This window comes from Enhydra lutris, unplaced genomic scaffold (assembly GCF_002288905.1).
Source record: "Enhydra lutris kenyoni isolate GAN:26980312 unplaced genomic scaffold, ASM228890v2 scaffoldscaffold5, whole genome shotgun sequence".
NCBI classification, from domain to species: Eukaryota; Metazoa; Chordata; class Mammalia; order Carnivora; family Mustelidae; genus Enhydra; species Enhydra lutris.
The window spans coordinates 53,500,584-53,515,353 of NW_019154089.1; the positions used below are offsets into that span (position 1 = coordinate 53,500,584).

At 37.4% G+C, this 14,770-nt stretch overlaps 1 protein-coding gene across 2 annotated transcripts in view; it reads left to right on the forward strand.

Moving 5' to 3' along the window:
* LOC111140851 (zinc finger RNA binding protein) overlaps positions 1-14,770 on the forward strand; it is an 87,425-nt gene that overhangs the window by 31,078 nt on the left and 41,577 nt on the right. For both annotated transcript variants that reach the window (XM_022493069.1, XM_022493070.1), the window contains 6 exons: positions 3,186-3,433; positions 7,039-7,230; positions 7,728-8,019; positions 10,155-10,348; positions 12,291-12,410; positions 13,613-13,758. In XM_022493069.1, the coding sequence (XP_022348777.1) occupies positions 3,186-3,433; positions 7,039-7,230; positions 7,728-8,019; positions 10,155-10,348; positions 12,291-12,410; positions 13,613-13,758 (1,192 nt within the window). The remainder of the gene's footprint in view (positions 1-3,185; positions 3,434-7,038; positions 7,231-7,727; positions 8,020-10,154; positions 10,349-12,290; positions 12,411-13,612; positions 13,759-14,770) is intronic.

Consider the following 14,770-nt stretch of genomic DNA (forward strand, 5'->3'; position numbering starts at 1 on the left):
TTAAGATTTTATTTATTTATTTGACAGACAGAGATCACAAGTAGGCAGAGAGGCAGGCAGAGAGAGAGGGGGAAGCAGGCTCCCTGCTCCGCGTGGGGCTCAATCCCAGGACCCTGGGATCACGACCTGTGCCCAAGGCAGAGGCTCTAACCCACTGAGCCACCCAGGCGCGCCCCGATAAGGATTTTTTTTTTTAAGATTTTATATTTATTGTTTTGAGAGAGAGAGAGCATGAGAGGAGAGAGCATGAGAGGAGAGACATCAGTGGGAGAAGCAGACTCCCTGCCGAGCAGAGAGCCTGATGTGGGACTCGATCCTGGGACTCCAGGATCATGACCTGACCGAAGGCAATCATTTAATCAGTTGAGCCACGCAGGCACCCCTAATTGATAAGGATTTTTAATAAAAGTACTTTTTTCCCCCTAGAGGCCAGGGAGAGGGAGAGAGAATCCCAAGCAGGCTCCACGCCCAGCACATAGCCCAACATGGGGCTCAATATCACAACCCTGAGATCATGACCTGAGTCTAAATAAAGAGTCGGATGCTAACTGACTGAGTCACCCAGGTGCTCCTAATAAAAGTACTTTTTAAGTGAAAATGTTTTAGCCCTCAGAAATTGAGCTTTTATTTAGAGATGCAACCTTATATTTACTTTCCAGTAGTGCTTTTATGAGAAATGTACATTTGTTTGCCAGTAGTCATAGGAGATTAAGTAGTAAGCTATATAATTAAGCTTACCTTTTATTAGTTTTAGACTACAGATACACAAATGAAGATTAGTTTGTAAATATTAAGCTTAGCGTGGTGATTTTTATGGTTTAAATAACTCAGTGTTTAAAACACTTCACAGGGGCGCCTGGGTGGCTCAGTGGGTTAATAAGCCGCTGCCTTTAGCTCAGGTTGTGATCTCAGGGTCCTGGGATCCAGCCCTGCATCAGGCTCTCTGCACAGTGGGGAGTTGCTTCCCCCTCTCTCTCTTCCTACTTGTGATCACTCTCTCTATCAAATAAATAAATAAAATCCTTTTTAAAAAAAAATAAAGCGCCTCACAGTCTCTTAGCCTGTTTTCTCATCTGTCAAGTAAGGATAATAATAGTTGTCTTATAGATCTGTTTTGAGACTTCACTGTGTCTGGAACACTGCCCCGAATACTGTGGATTTTCAATTAAAAAAAAGCTGAAAGTCTGGTCATCCAGCATTGTAGGATGCTATTGCCCTTATGCTACTTTTTATCTTCTTGATACATTAATTCATGAGGTTACATTTAAGTGGTATTTTTACAGTTTCTGTACACAACAGCTAGTCATTTGGAAAATATCTTTAAAAATTTTCATATAAAAATCATGGTCCTAGCCAGTTACAACTTAAAAATAGCTTTGTTAATTTTAACTAGACAGTTTATGGTGCTTTAGAAGTGAAATTTAAACTGCATATTTCTGCCTATCACTTTGAAGACATTTGGTCTTCTGCCACATTTTTAAGTACCATAGGACATTGGTAAGACTGGCCAGAAGAGTTTATTGATCTGTAGTTTCTCCTTTGATCAGTTATTTCAGTTGTTATCTGATTGTTTCTTATCTGATCATATACTTATTATTAATATGCCTACCTGCCTCTGGGGTGCCTGGGTGGCTCAGTGGGTTAAAGCCTCTGCCTTCGAATCAGGTCATGATCCCAGGGTCCTGGGATCGAGCCCCGTATCGGGCTCTCTGCTCAGTGGGGAGCCTGCTTCCTCCTCTCTCTGCCTGCTTCTCTGCCTACTTGTGATCTCTGTCTGTCTAATAAATAAATTAAATTAAAAAAAAATATATGCCTACCTGCCTCTTCATGTTTTTACTTTTAGATATTTTCTTCTCACAATGCTTTCTATCTTTATAAGCACTTATATAATTTAATAGCCTGACATAAAAGTCTAGGAAGGCTTTTCATGCAAATTACTTGATTGCACTGTTTTCTAGATATTTCCAGCTCCAGGTGCTTGTGATTCTCACTTATCACGCATCTTAAATCCTCACCTTTCCAATTCATGTTTTCATTCCTGTGTATGTAGATGGCCTCAGAGCTAGTGGGTCATAATGCTTTTCAACATAGCAGTCTGCATTTGAGAGACCAAAAAGTTTAGTTTTCCTTAACTAATTCTTCTGTGCCATCTTGGCAACTAGGAATATTTTTCTTGAGCCTTACATGTCTTTGCTCCACTCAATTCCACTTCAGGAAAAAAAAAAAAAAAAAAAAGTCTTGCTGTGCGATAAATAGGGAGTCTACCAAATTTCCAGAGACCTCAGTTTAGAAAAGGGATAAGTTTTCTAGTTTTGAGATAGGCTTATAAGTAAAATCAGTAACTTTGTCAAATTTAAAACTTCTATAGATTTTTAAGTCTATAAATCGCTGAACATAAGCAACATGTATAAGTTATATCTGTATCAGTAACTAGCTTGTTGTGCTTATTCATTAGAGACTTTAACAATGGAAATGTATGGATGGAATCCATATGGATAGAATCAATCCATTCATTCAGCCAGAAAATACAGTGCTCTTTTTCTTTTGGAAAATGAGAACCAATGTATTTCGTTCCTAATTCCAAAATTTTTTGTCTGTTGTCTTACATATTCATCTGAACTCCAGCTTCACATCACAGACTTCTGCTAAGGTTTCTTCACCTTGCTTCTCCAAAGCAGCTTCTGTCAACTCCTTGCTTTTATCAGTTGCACAACCCATCACTCAGTCACCGGGATTCAAAGTCTTTATCTGTTCCTTTAAATCTTCTGTCCTCTCAGGCATCAAGCATATACTTAAATGAATTTTTTTCCTAATATCCTAGTTCAGACTCTCCTTCAAATTCAGCCCTTCCCAAATGTATGCAGAGGAATTCTCTTTGGGGAAATACTAACAGATTCTGTAACCATGTACATTTTATCACTGTTGTATCCCAACAACTGGGAAGTTTCTCGAAGTCAAAGACCAAATCTTACACTCTTAGATCTTTATAACACCTGACATGTGTTGAGTTAAAAATTTGTTGATTGACTTATAATTTTTCCAGGTTTTGTGAGTTACTCATTATTTGTAAATATGCACATGTAAACCTGCCTTTACTAGCAGAATTTATTGAATTTAAATTCAGCGCATTTAACTTGGCCTGTTGTAATTATGTAACGTAATCTTTGTTTGATTTTGTTTGTAAGGTACGTCTTATTCAGGTTATGAAGCAGCAGTGTATTCAGCTGCGTCCTCCTACTACCAGCAGCAGCAGCAGCAGCAGAAGCAGGCGGCGGCGGCGGCGGCAGCTGCTGCTGCAACAGCTGCCTGGACAGGGACCACCTTTACTAAAAAAGCACCATTCCAAAACAAACAACTGAAACCAAAACAGCCTCCCAAACCGCCCCAGATTCACTATTGTGATGTTTGTAAGATCAGCTGTGCTGGACCACAGGTACTTATGTTGTATGTTTTACCACGAGCCTTCAAGTTATTTTTGGTAGTCAAGTATGGTTGATATTCTCACACTCACAGAAAAGGTTTACCTTTTCTTTCCTGTTAGCTTTTAGCTAACACATACACATATTTCACTAAACGGTCTTTTTTTAAGAAGTATTTGTATTGAGACATAAGAATTCTATTTAAAAAGGGCACCTGGGTGGCTCAGTGGGTTAAAGCCCCTGCCTTTGGCTCAGGTCATGATCCCAGAGTCCTGTGATCGAGTCCCACATCGGGCTCTCTGCTCCGCGGGGAGCCTGCTTTCTCCTCTCTCTCTGTCTGCCTTCCTCTTTGCCTACTTGTGATCTCTGTCTGTCAAATTAAAAAAAAAAAAAAAAAGGCTATTTAAAAAAACCTTAGAAATGATTATGTTAATGAAAACAGGCAAATTATACTTTTTTCATGAAAGATACTTTGCCCCTTAAATAAAACTTTAACTTAAAAGTTTTAATTTTAAAATTAATTAGGGTTGGGGATAAGATTGACTTTTTTTTTTTTTTAAGATTTTTATTTATTTATTTGACAGAGAGAGATCACAAGCAGGCAGAGAGGCAGGCAGAGAGAGAGGAGGAAGCAGGTTCCCTGCTGAGCAGAGAGCCCAATGCGGGGCTCGATCCCAGGACCTTGAGATCACGACCTGAGCCGAAGGCAGCGGCTTAACCCACTGAGCCACCCAGGCGCCCCTAAGATTGACTTTTTATTTCTTTTAACCGTCACAGCTTGCTCTGTAAAGCCTTTATACAAAATTCTTCAACTTAACACAGTTGGCTTTTGATTTCCTTAGCTCTTGTTCGAGGTCCATGACTATATGAATAGAATGTTGTAGCTGAGAAAGGATGACCGTAGAGATAATTCAGTTTTATATACTTGAATTAAAGATGAGAGGACTTTGTCAAATGTGTTATTTTTTGGAGCATATAAATAGCAGAAGAAAATTGTCTTTCTGGAGTTTTGAAAGTCCTTAAAATAAGTTCTTTTAACAATCTGTAGTTTGCAAGATGACATTTTTTTTTTTTTATTTGCAGGATAACATTTCTAATAAGGCTAACTTTTGTATATGCTTTATAGAATGTTACTTATTTCTGTGTAATTTCCTTTATGAAGGAATAGAAACTTTGGGAACAAGAAAGATGTAGGGAAGTGTCTTTTTCAAAAATATCAACTAATGAAGCATGTAAAATATTTATTCCCTTTTTTCCCTAGGTTTTCTTTTTTTTCCTGATTGTTATACCTTAAAATGTGATTTCGGCATGAGTGTTTATAAAGTCTAATGTGTTGAACCCTTATCCTGACGTTATTTGTTAATTTCTTTAAGAATGTCTTTTTATAGGGGCGCCTGGGTGGCTCAGTTGGTTAAGCAGCTGCCTTCAGCTCAGGTCATGATTCCAGGGTACTGGGATCGAGCCCCGCATCAGGCTCCCTGCTTAGCAGAGAGCCTGCTTTCCTCTCTCTCTCTCTGCCTGCTGCTCTGCTTACTTGTGATCTCTCTCTGTCAAATAAATAAATAAAATCTTTAAAAAAAAAAAAAAGAATGTCTTTTTATATAAGAATTGACAAGCAGTTTGGAAGATAAAAGGCATATTATGGTAAAGGAACAGTCTTTGCCTCTGTAGTAGGTTCTTTCAGTTATATTGTCTCTGCCCCACCTATATACATTCTTCTTAATTTATTAGATTAGTTGTATCTGCTTCTTAATACTGAGTTTTTAGATTTTCAATTACCAGCATTCCCTGAGTTACACAAATTAGGGAATAATTATGGAATATTTAATATATGTGACTAGTTACATAAAACCTTTTTTCTCCCTATTTTGAGTGTGATAGGAAATCGTTTCATTGTGATTACATGGTGTGGGGAGAGGGAGGAGGTAGGGAATGTTGGCAGGGACCCATGATTAAACATGGAAGGAGTATATCCTATTCTGCAATGGTTGTTGAGAGGGGATGATGCCATGAGTGGCAAATGTAGGCCTAAGAGATGTGTTGAGTATCTGGTACCCATATGTGATAGAACATGGGTCTAGGATCATAGGTAAAAAGTAGCATTTAGAATGGTATCTATAAAGCTGACCATCAGTTTGGAGTGCCTAGATCTTTATGAAAGAATAGGCCAGGGATACTTCTGCACGTCGGAGGCAGTGCCTTAAGGGGCTAATGAGAAAAGCATCATTGGCATTTTAAGTTCGAACCTAGGTCTGGACATGAGGAGAGAGAGTAAGGTTCAGGTTTAAGGTTCCCAGACCTGGCTCTGCCACTTTGTGGCTTTGGACAAGTTGGAGACCTTCATTTTTTTGGGCTTTTGTTTCCTCACTTATTAAGGATTTGCCCTAAATAATTGAGGCTCATACTGCTTCATGGAGCCACTTCAGGCCACTGTAGATAATGAGAGGAGAATCAGATGACTGGGTCTTCGATCTCCCTCTTTGTTTCAAAAACAGAGCAACTTCCCCTACTTCTGCATAAGATTTCATTTGGAGAAAGGATTCTCTTGTTTAAAAATTAGAAAATCATTGTTTTAGGTAATCTTTAAAGTTCCATCCAGCTCTGAAATTCTGTGATGAATATACAGTTTTATGCTAATGATAGGTCTGTCTTAAGAACAATTTTAAAAATAAAACACGGAAGAGGAACTATTTGGCCCCACTCAAGGAAAAAGAAACAGCAGTCCTTATTAACCTCCTCATTTTAATAAATCTGCTACCTTTTATCAGCTGATTCCAGACAGTTGTTTTTTAGAGTTTTGTTTTTTTGTTTGTTTTTTTTTTTTTTGCTAAGGATTTTATTTATCTATTTGACAGAGAGCGAGCACACAAGCAGGAGGAGCAGGAGGGAGAGGGAGAAGGAGGCGCCCCTCTGAGCAGAGAGCCCAACCTGGGCTCAGTTTCAGGACCCTGGGATCATGACCTGAGCCGAAGGCAGACACTTAACTGACTGAGCCACTCAGGCATCCCCAGATAGTTTTTAATATAGTTTCACTATTTTATTGGCTAATATTACAATAATACTGTTTTTTCTTGCAAATATATGTAATTTTGGCTGTCTCGTATTTTAGGTAAGTTTTTGTTCAGGATGGTATGGGTTCTATATGAAAACACATTCTGAGTTAGAAAAATTAGTTTTATAAATAAACATACCTGTTCATAAAATGTCTTGTTACCATTCAGTAACTTTTTTTTTTTCATGATATAGGTATATTCCTCTCTCCTCTTAATTCTACAGTTAAATAGTTTGTGGAATGGTCACTCTGTCCATCATTATACCTAAGCTGTAGAAGATTCAAGTTCTTAAAACTGGGTGTGGTTACCTTATATTGTTAATATGACTATGTATGAAAGTCCTTTGCAGATCAAAGTGTTGGATAAGTGTATTCTTGGTAAGCAAAGTACAGAGAACTACAGGTACATCACATCTGTAGGGAATCCCACATGCTCTTGTTCAGTCACTTTTACAGTTGTTGACCCCGCATTATTAAATGAGTACTAGAGATTTGAGAATTGAATAATTTCAAATGATATAGATAGAAAATTAGCAAAGCAACATTTATCCTTTTTGTTTGAAACAGACTTACAAAGAACATTTAGAAGGACAGAAACATAAAAAAAAAGAAGCCGCATTGAAAGCCTCGCAGAATACCAGCAGCAGCAACAACTCTACTCGTGGGACTCAGAATCAGTTACGTTGTGAGCTCTGCGATGTGTCTTGTACAGGAGCAGATGCATATGCTGCCCACATTCGTGGTGCTAAGCATCAGAAAGTAGGTGTTTTTTCCCACACACCCTTATGTCTTACTCTTTTTTCTTTCACTTTTTCAATGGAGGGTTTAAATATAGGTGTCTTTAAAACTTGAAAACTTTGAGTGGATTATAGGCCTTGTTTATATGCTAATATACCTAAAGGTAACATCAAATAGTCATTGCTTAAAGAGGGAAAGATTGGAGACTTTTTTCCTTTGAATTAAACTAGATCATTTATTCTTCCATTTGGAAATTTGTTGTATGATTATTTTCCTCTTGTCATGCTCAGAGCATCCAAGGGTATTCACAGAGTTCTCAAAAAAGGACTGGATTTTACTTAGTTTATGTTGTTTAAAGCAGGATGTGTGTGTGTGTATATATATATATATATTTTAGGGTTTTTATTTAAAATGATAAGTACCCATTTCCTTGATTTCTAAAGAAAAAAAACTCTTTTAGAAAAAGTTAAAAATCAGTGCTTTTTGAGTTTCCTCACAAATGTGCTTTTATTTTGTAGGTGGTTAAATTACACACAAAACTTGGTAAACCTATTCCTTCAACAGAACCAAACGTTGTTAGCCAAGCTACTTCTTCAACAGCCGTGTCTGCTTCAAAACCGACTGCCTCTCCCTCAAGCATTGCAGCAAGCAATTGTACTGTGAATACTTCATCAATTGCAACTTCTTCAGTGAAAGGTCTTACAACTACAGGAAACTCGTCTCTTAATAGCACATCCAACACTAAAGTATCAGCAGTGCCTACAAATATGGCTGCCAAGAAAACATCTACACCCAAAATAAACTTTGTTGGCAAGTACTGAAGATTCTGTGTTCCTCCTAACTCTGTCAAAGTGATGTTTCTCCTCCATGCCAGGCCTAACCCTTCTGTTTTATGCTCTTGGACCCAACCCCCTTCTCTGGGGTCTTATTTGATCACATGCCTGTTTTTTTCTCTTGAATTTTTAATCAGTCCTCCATCTTCTAATGGTTTCTTCCTTTGGTTTACCTCTGTCTTCCATAGTCTTTAAAAAAGGTAAGAGAAATTAAAGAACACAAAATAAAAAACCCAGACATTTTCTCATTACTGTAATCCTCCCACGCTGCAGCCTAATTCTTACTCTGTCTGCTTCTATACTTCTTATCCAGTCCTCAGTCTGTTCCACTGTTTGCACTCTACTCTTTTGAAACTGCTTTCAGAAGTCACCAAAGATCTAATTGCCAAATCCAGTGACCAGTTTTCAGTCTCACACTGGTGATTCCTCTGACATTTGACACAGTTGACTGCTGTGCCTTAAAGCTTAAAGTCTCTATTCTGTGTCTATCCACCCCATTCTCAAGTGTCTCTTTTGGGTCTCCTGCCTTCATGTTCATTAAATGGTGGTGCTTCTAAAATTCTGATTCTAGTTCTCATCTCACTCTTCTCACCCAGTATTCACAAGTGGTCTCATTCATTCCAGTATGCAGTAACTTTAAAATCTCTTGGGCAAACTCAAAACTCCCACCTTTTCAAGCTATGTTGTAGGAATTACCTGGTTATTATCTATATGGGTTTCTGTGGGCATCCAGTATCTGATTCTGTCAAAAGAATGTCATGAAATAATCTCTTCAAATTGCTGCTTTTTTCACGTGGAAAATTTTACTGGCATTATTTCTACTTGTTCATTGTCTCCTTCGGTTGTTTACTTAGTCCTTTTGTTTCCGTTATTACAGTTATTTCTACAAAAAGATGTGTTTTTTCTTCATAGCTACTGCCTTGCTTTAGGCCTTCAAAGTCTCTTCCTCAGAGCTTTGTCTTATAACACATCCAGTCTCTCCAAGCTTATCAAAGTCGTTTTGTTAAAATACATGTCAAATTGTTCTAGTCTCCTGCTTAAAAATTTTTCAGTGGCCTCCTTGCATGTAGGAAAAAACTATGTTCCTTAATTATCCATTCAAGGCCTTCATAGTCTGAATGTGTCATCACGTCTGCCTACATAGTAATTGATGCTGATGTCTTCTTTGAATTTACCATAGTCTTTTAAACTTCATATTGTTGTGCATGGTATTCTATTTAGACATCATTCTCTTCCTTCTTCTGGGCCAAATTCATACTTAATTACTCTTCTTTTAAAGCCCAGCTCAAGGAGCACCTGGGGGCTCAGTGGGTTAAAGCCTCTCCCTTTGGCTCAGGTTATGATCCCAGGGTCATGGGATCGAGCCCCACATCTGGCTCTCTGCTCGGCGAGGAGCCTGCTTCTCTGCCTACTTGTGATCTCTGTCTGTCAAATAAATAAATAAAATCTTAAAAAAAAAAAAAAAAGCCCAGCTCAAGTGACACACCCTTAGTGAAGCCTTTGCTAACTGGATCATGTTAGAGGATAAAGGGTCCATGGGCTTATTTGGTTGTTTTTTTTTTGGGAGGGTGGGGGTTTGGTTTTTGGTTTTTGTTTGGTTTTTGTTTGTTTGTTTTTTGTTTTTTTTTTAAGCATTCCCACTTCACTGTGTTCCTACTTATTATAGCACTTAACATAGTATTTATTTGTATCTTCCCTTAAATTGTTGTTACCTCAAAAGCAGCTACATTATCTAATTCTTATATTATCAGGACTGGGTGATATCCTATCACCCAATTGCTTGGGAGGGAACTAGGGATACAAACATGAATTGTGCTTAGACCCTACCTTTTTAGGTACTTGCTGTCCCCTTTTAGGTATTTGTTGTTATGAGGGTCATGGTGGGGACAGGATCATTGGTTGTTGGAGAAGGGAAAAAATCCAGGTATCTATTTCATTAACAGGAGAAAAAGGCCAAGTGGTTGATGTGTTCTTCAAAATTCTGATGTATGTCAACCAGGAGTTGGACTAATGGTGAAAAAAATAGAACTTTATCTGAAATTTCTTTTGTATCAGATTATACATTTACAAAAGAAAAATGAAAATTACTGTAATTCTTTTATGCTCCTCTAGGTGGGAATAAGCTGCAATCAACAGGAAATAAACCAGAAGACTTAAAAGGAACCGAATGTGTTAAAAGCACTCCTGTCGCCTCTGTACAGATTCCAGAAGTAAAGCCAGACACCGTCTCAGAACCAGTCACACCTGCATCTCTTGCTGCTTTGCAGAGTGATGTGCAGCCAGTGGGCCATGATTATGTGGAGGAGGTATTGACTTGAGAATACCATCACTGTGAGATTAGTATAGGAAAGAAGTGTGTCACTTTGTTGGGGCCTGGGTGGCTCAGTTGATTAAGTGTCCGACTCTTGGTTTGAGCTCAGGTCATGATCTCAGGATTGTGAGATTGAGCCCCATGTTGGGCTCTGTGCTGGGCATGGAGCTTGCTTAAGATTCTCTCCCTCTGCACCACCAACCCCCCCCCCCAAAAAAAGTGTCATTTTATTGCAGGAATGCTTTATGTGTAAAATTAGATTTAGGTTACTTATAAAGGAATATCACAGGAATCTTTGTTAAAAGTTTTTAAAAAGCACGCCCTTGGGGCGCCGGGATGGTGGTCGGTTGAGCGACTGACTCTTGGTTTTGGCTCAGATCGTGAGATTAAGCCCCATGGTGCTTTCCACACTCAGCAGGGAGTTCACTTGAAGATCCTCTCCCTCTGCCCCTCCGCCCCTCCGCCCTCAAATAAATAAATTTCTTGCTCTAGGGACGCCTGGGTGGCTCAGTTGGTTAGGCAGCTGCCTTCGGCTTAGGTCATGATCCCAGCATCCTGGGATCGAGTCCCACATCGGGCTCCTTGCTCAGCGGGAGCCTGCTTCTCCATCTGCCTCTGCCTGCCACTCTGTCTGCCTGTGCTCACTCTGACAAATAAATAAAATCTTTAAAAAAAAAAAATAAAAATAAATAAAATAAAATAAATTTCTTGCTCTTTAAGCTTGCCTAAGTGACATCATAATTTTTTTTTTTTTTTTAACTTTATTCCTACCAACACCATCACTGTGATGTAAGATAACTTTCTATTTGTTTGGTAGGCATTCTTGTATCCTTCAAGTATCTGGCGTATAAAGAGTAAAAAAAAAATTGTGAACCACAAAATAATAGAGTATTTCTTTCTGGACAATCATGTAGTTTCATGTATAAAATTAAAGTTGCTGAGTTATTAGATCATGTTTATTTGATTTGTCAAGCTGATTAGAAATCTTCCTGTTTTACAGGTAAACTCAGTAAATTGAGGAATGAGGGAACATTGGAGGGGCCTGATAGATATTTGCTATTAGCAAAAAGCCCAACATAGAGTGGTGTAGTACTACTCTTTACTTTCACTGTATTGTAGAACATATGTAAGTTCTCTGAACTTCAGTGTCCTGATCTGTAAAACTTGGATATTTCCAAAGTTGTGAAGATTAAATAACAGTACCTAGAATAGTTCCTAACATATTGTAGATTTTTGTTAAATAGTTCTTCATTTTTTTCCCTCCCATCAAGAAAAATTACATACTATGTTGTCTTTGCCAGATAGAAAAGTGGATTAATATAGTTTATAACAGTCCATTTTAAAACCATTTTTAAAATGTCAGATCTTAAGAGAGTAAGGTTTGGTTATCTAAAGAAATGTATATGGCCAGGACACCTTAATCTTTAATGATATTTGTCAATTAAGTAATCCAAAACTTCAGAGAATTGGATCCAGAGCCAGTCTTAAAAGCTTCCACAAATAATTTGAACCTAGTATCCATTACAGATATCTTAATAGCCCTATACTTCTTTTCCTAACTGGTTGTACATTTGGGAAAAAATTGACATTGATTTTCCATAAAGCTACATATATAAGATCTTAAGCTTTGTAGAAACTTATATGCCAAAATAATGTCTTTAATTCTCTTATTTCCATCTCCAAGAGCAATAACTAGCCAGTAGCAGTTGTTCACTATTTATTAGAGAATTTATTAGAGAATTATTATCCAGTTGCATTTAAATCTAAATGTTTACACATAGATAAAGGTATTGAAATTAAAGTTAATATCAAAAGCAAATACATGCAAATTTAATTATTTACATATATTCATCACAGAATCTGTGAGGGTTTATGAATGAAATCTTCAACTATAGTATTTTGTTAATGATTCTTGAATTCTTTTTTCCCATGTCAAGGTACGAAATGATGAGGGAAAAGTAATTCGATTCCATTGTAAATTATGCGAGTGCAGTTTTAATGATCCCAATGCTAAGGAGATGCACTTAAAAGGGCGAAGACACAGACTTCAATATAAAGTGAGTAAAATTTCAACTGTCGGGCAGTTCAGTCACTTAATGTTTAGTTCTTGATTTCAACTTAGGTCATGATCTCAGAGTCTCTATCCCTCTGCCCCTCCCCCTCTTGAAAAAATTTTCAGGAGCACCTGGGTGGCTCAGTCCATTAAGCAGCTGCCTTCAGCTCAGGTCATGATCTCAGGGTCCTGCGAGCCCTGCATCAGGCTTCCTGCTCAGCAGGGAGTCTGCTTCTCCCTCTGCTTCTCCCCGCTCTCATGCCATTTCACTCACTCTCTCTGTCTCTTAAATAAATAAAATCTTCTAAAAAATTTTTTTTTCATCTTTTTTTCTGTTATTATAGTATTTCTACAAAAAGATGTGTTTTTTTTTATTTTTTTAAACACCGCTTGGAACCTTTTCCATAGGAAACAAAACATCTAAATATAACTCAGTTCATGAACTGTATGCTAACATTAGCATGTCATGTCTCACATTCAGATGTTTGGTTTTTATTGATCAGTTTTTTATACTTAGTCAAGAAGAGTATGACCATATTTGATAATTTTTAGTGAAAGTAACATTGCCTGAATCAAGTAATCATGTATATATAGATAATTGCTTTACATAAAGTATTTTGAAAGAAGTATTAGGTCTCCATCTATTTACCTTCTTTGTCTTGGTAAAATTCCCACTAAAATGAATTTTAAGATGAGGAATTCCTCATTGAAAACACTTCAGATGTTAAGTTAAATCCACATCATTTAAAGTTTTTAATTAGCCTAACTAATGCACTAGATTCTTGTTTTCCCTTCTAAACAAAGAGGCGGTAAAAATTAAAATAGTCTGTTTTTTAACCTCCGCAGTCAGACATGTAGAATCATCTGCTTACAAACAAGTAAAGGAAAAGAAATACCTATTAGTTCACGAGTACATAACTAACCAACGGAAGAAATTCCGTTGGTTAGTTATGTACTTTTTAGATACTAAGTATGTCATTGTAAATGTAGACAATTAAGAATTTAGGGGTGGGAGGGAAAGAAGAATGTTTATTAATGTATTCTGAATCTTTCCTCTAATACAACTTATTTTACTGATTTTACTCTTACAATGAAAAATTTGCAACTGAAAACCTCTATGATAAAAGAATATGGGGGATTGTCTGATGAATAATATGTGTAGATTATTAGAGGGCCAGCTGATTTTTTAAATGTCCATATTGACAGAAAAAAGTAAATCCAGATTTGCAAGTAGAAGTAAAGCCCAGTATTCGAGCCAGAAAGATTCAAGAAGAGAAAATGAGGAAGCAAATGCAGAAAGAAGAGTATTGGCGAAGACGAGAAGAAGAAGAACGCTGGAGAATGGAAATGAGGTAGTATCTTTAACTTTTAGTACCATGATAGACAGTGGTTCAGCCTTTCTAAAAAACTTAGCTATTCTGAGTGACTCCCATTCAAAGCAATCCAGATTTATTTGATGTACTTAAGTTTTCACTTTTCAGGAAGATCCTAGGTATAGGAAAGAAATGCATTACAATGAAGTTATTGGCTATTCTAGTATTTGACCGTGGCCTTGGTGGTATCTTATATATATTAAGTATAAGTGGTATCTTACATATATTAAGTGCATGAAGAAATAGTTAAATTATATATAGATTTTTTTTTTTTTTTAAATAAACTGTACTCTACTTAGTTTGGGGCTTAAACTCAAAAACCCAAGATTAAGAGTCACCTGCTTTACTGACTGAGCCAGCCAGGTACCCCAGAATAGTTTAATATTATAAATAAATGTCTCAGTTTAAAACAAAATAGAACATTTGGTTACATGGTAAAAATATCATGAGTATAGGATCTGGTAGATTCTAGACAAAATTGTGTGCTTTTTAAAAAGAAACATCTATCATAGAAGCTTGAGGCTATAGGGAAGAAGAAAGGAGAAAACAGACTTCCAGAGATATGTTAATGTTTGATTTTATTGATATAACTGATGACTATTTTCCTTTTTGGGGGGGTTAGTGCATGCAAGCTGGGGAGGGGAATTGAGGGGAGAGAGTGTGTCTTAAGTGGCCTCCATGCCCAGTGCAGAGACCCATATGGGGCTTGATCTCACAACCCTGAAATCATGACCTGAGCCCAACTCAGAGAGTCAAGTGCTTAACTTTCTGAGCCACGCAGGTGCCCCAGCATATCCTTAAATAATATAATTCAGGCGCACTCAGCTGGCTTAGTCAGTAGAGCATGTGACTCTTGATTTCAGGGTCATGAGTTCAAGCCCCACCTTGAGTGTGGAGGTTACTTGAAAAAATTAAATGGTACTGTTCAGTGGTTTTTAAGTAATATTCACAGAGTTGTACAGCCTTCACCACAGTCCATTTTAAAACCATT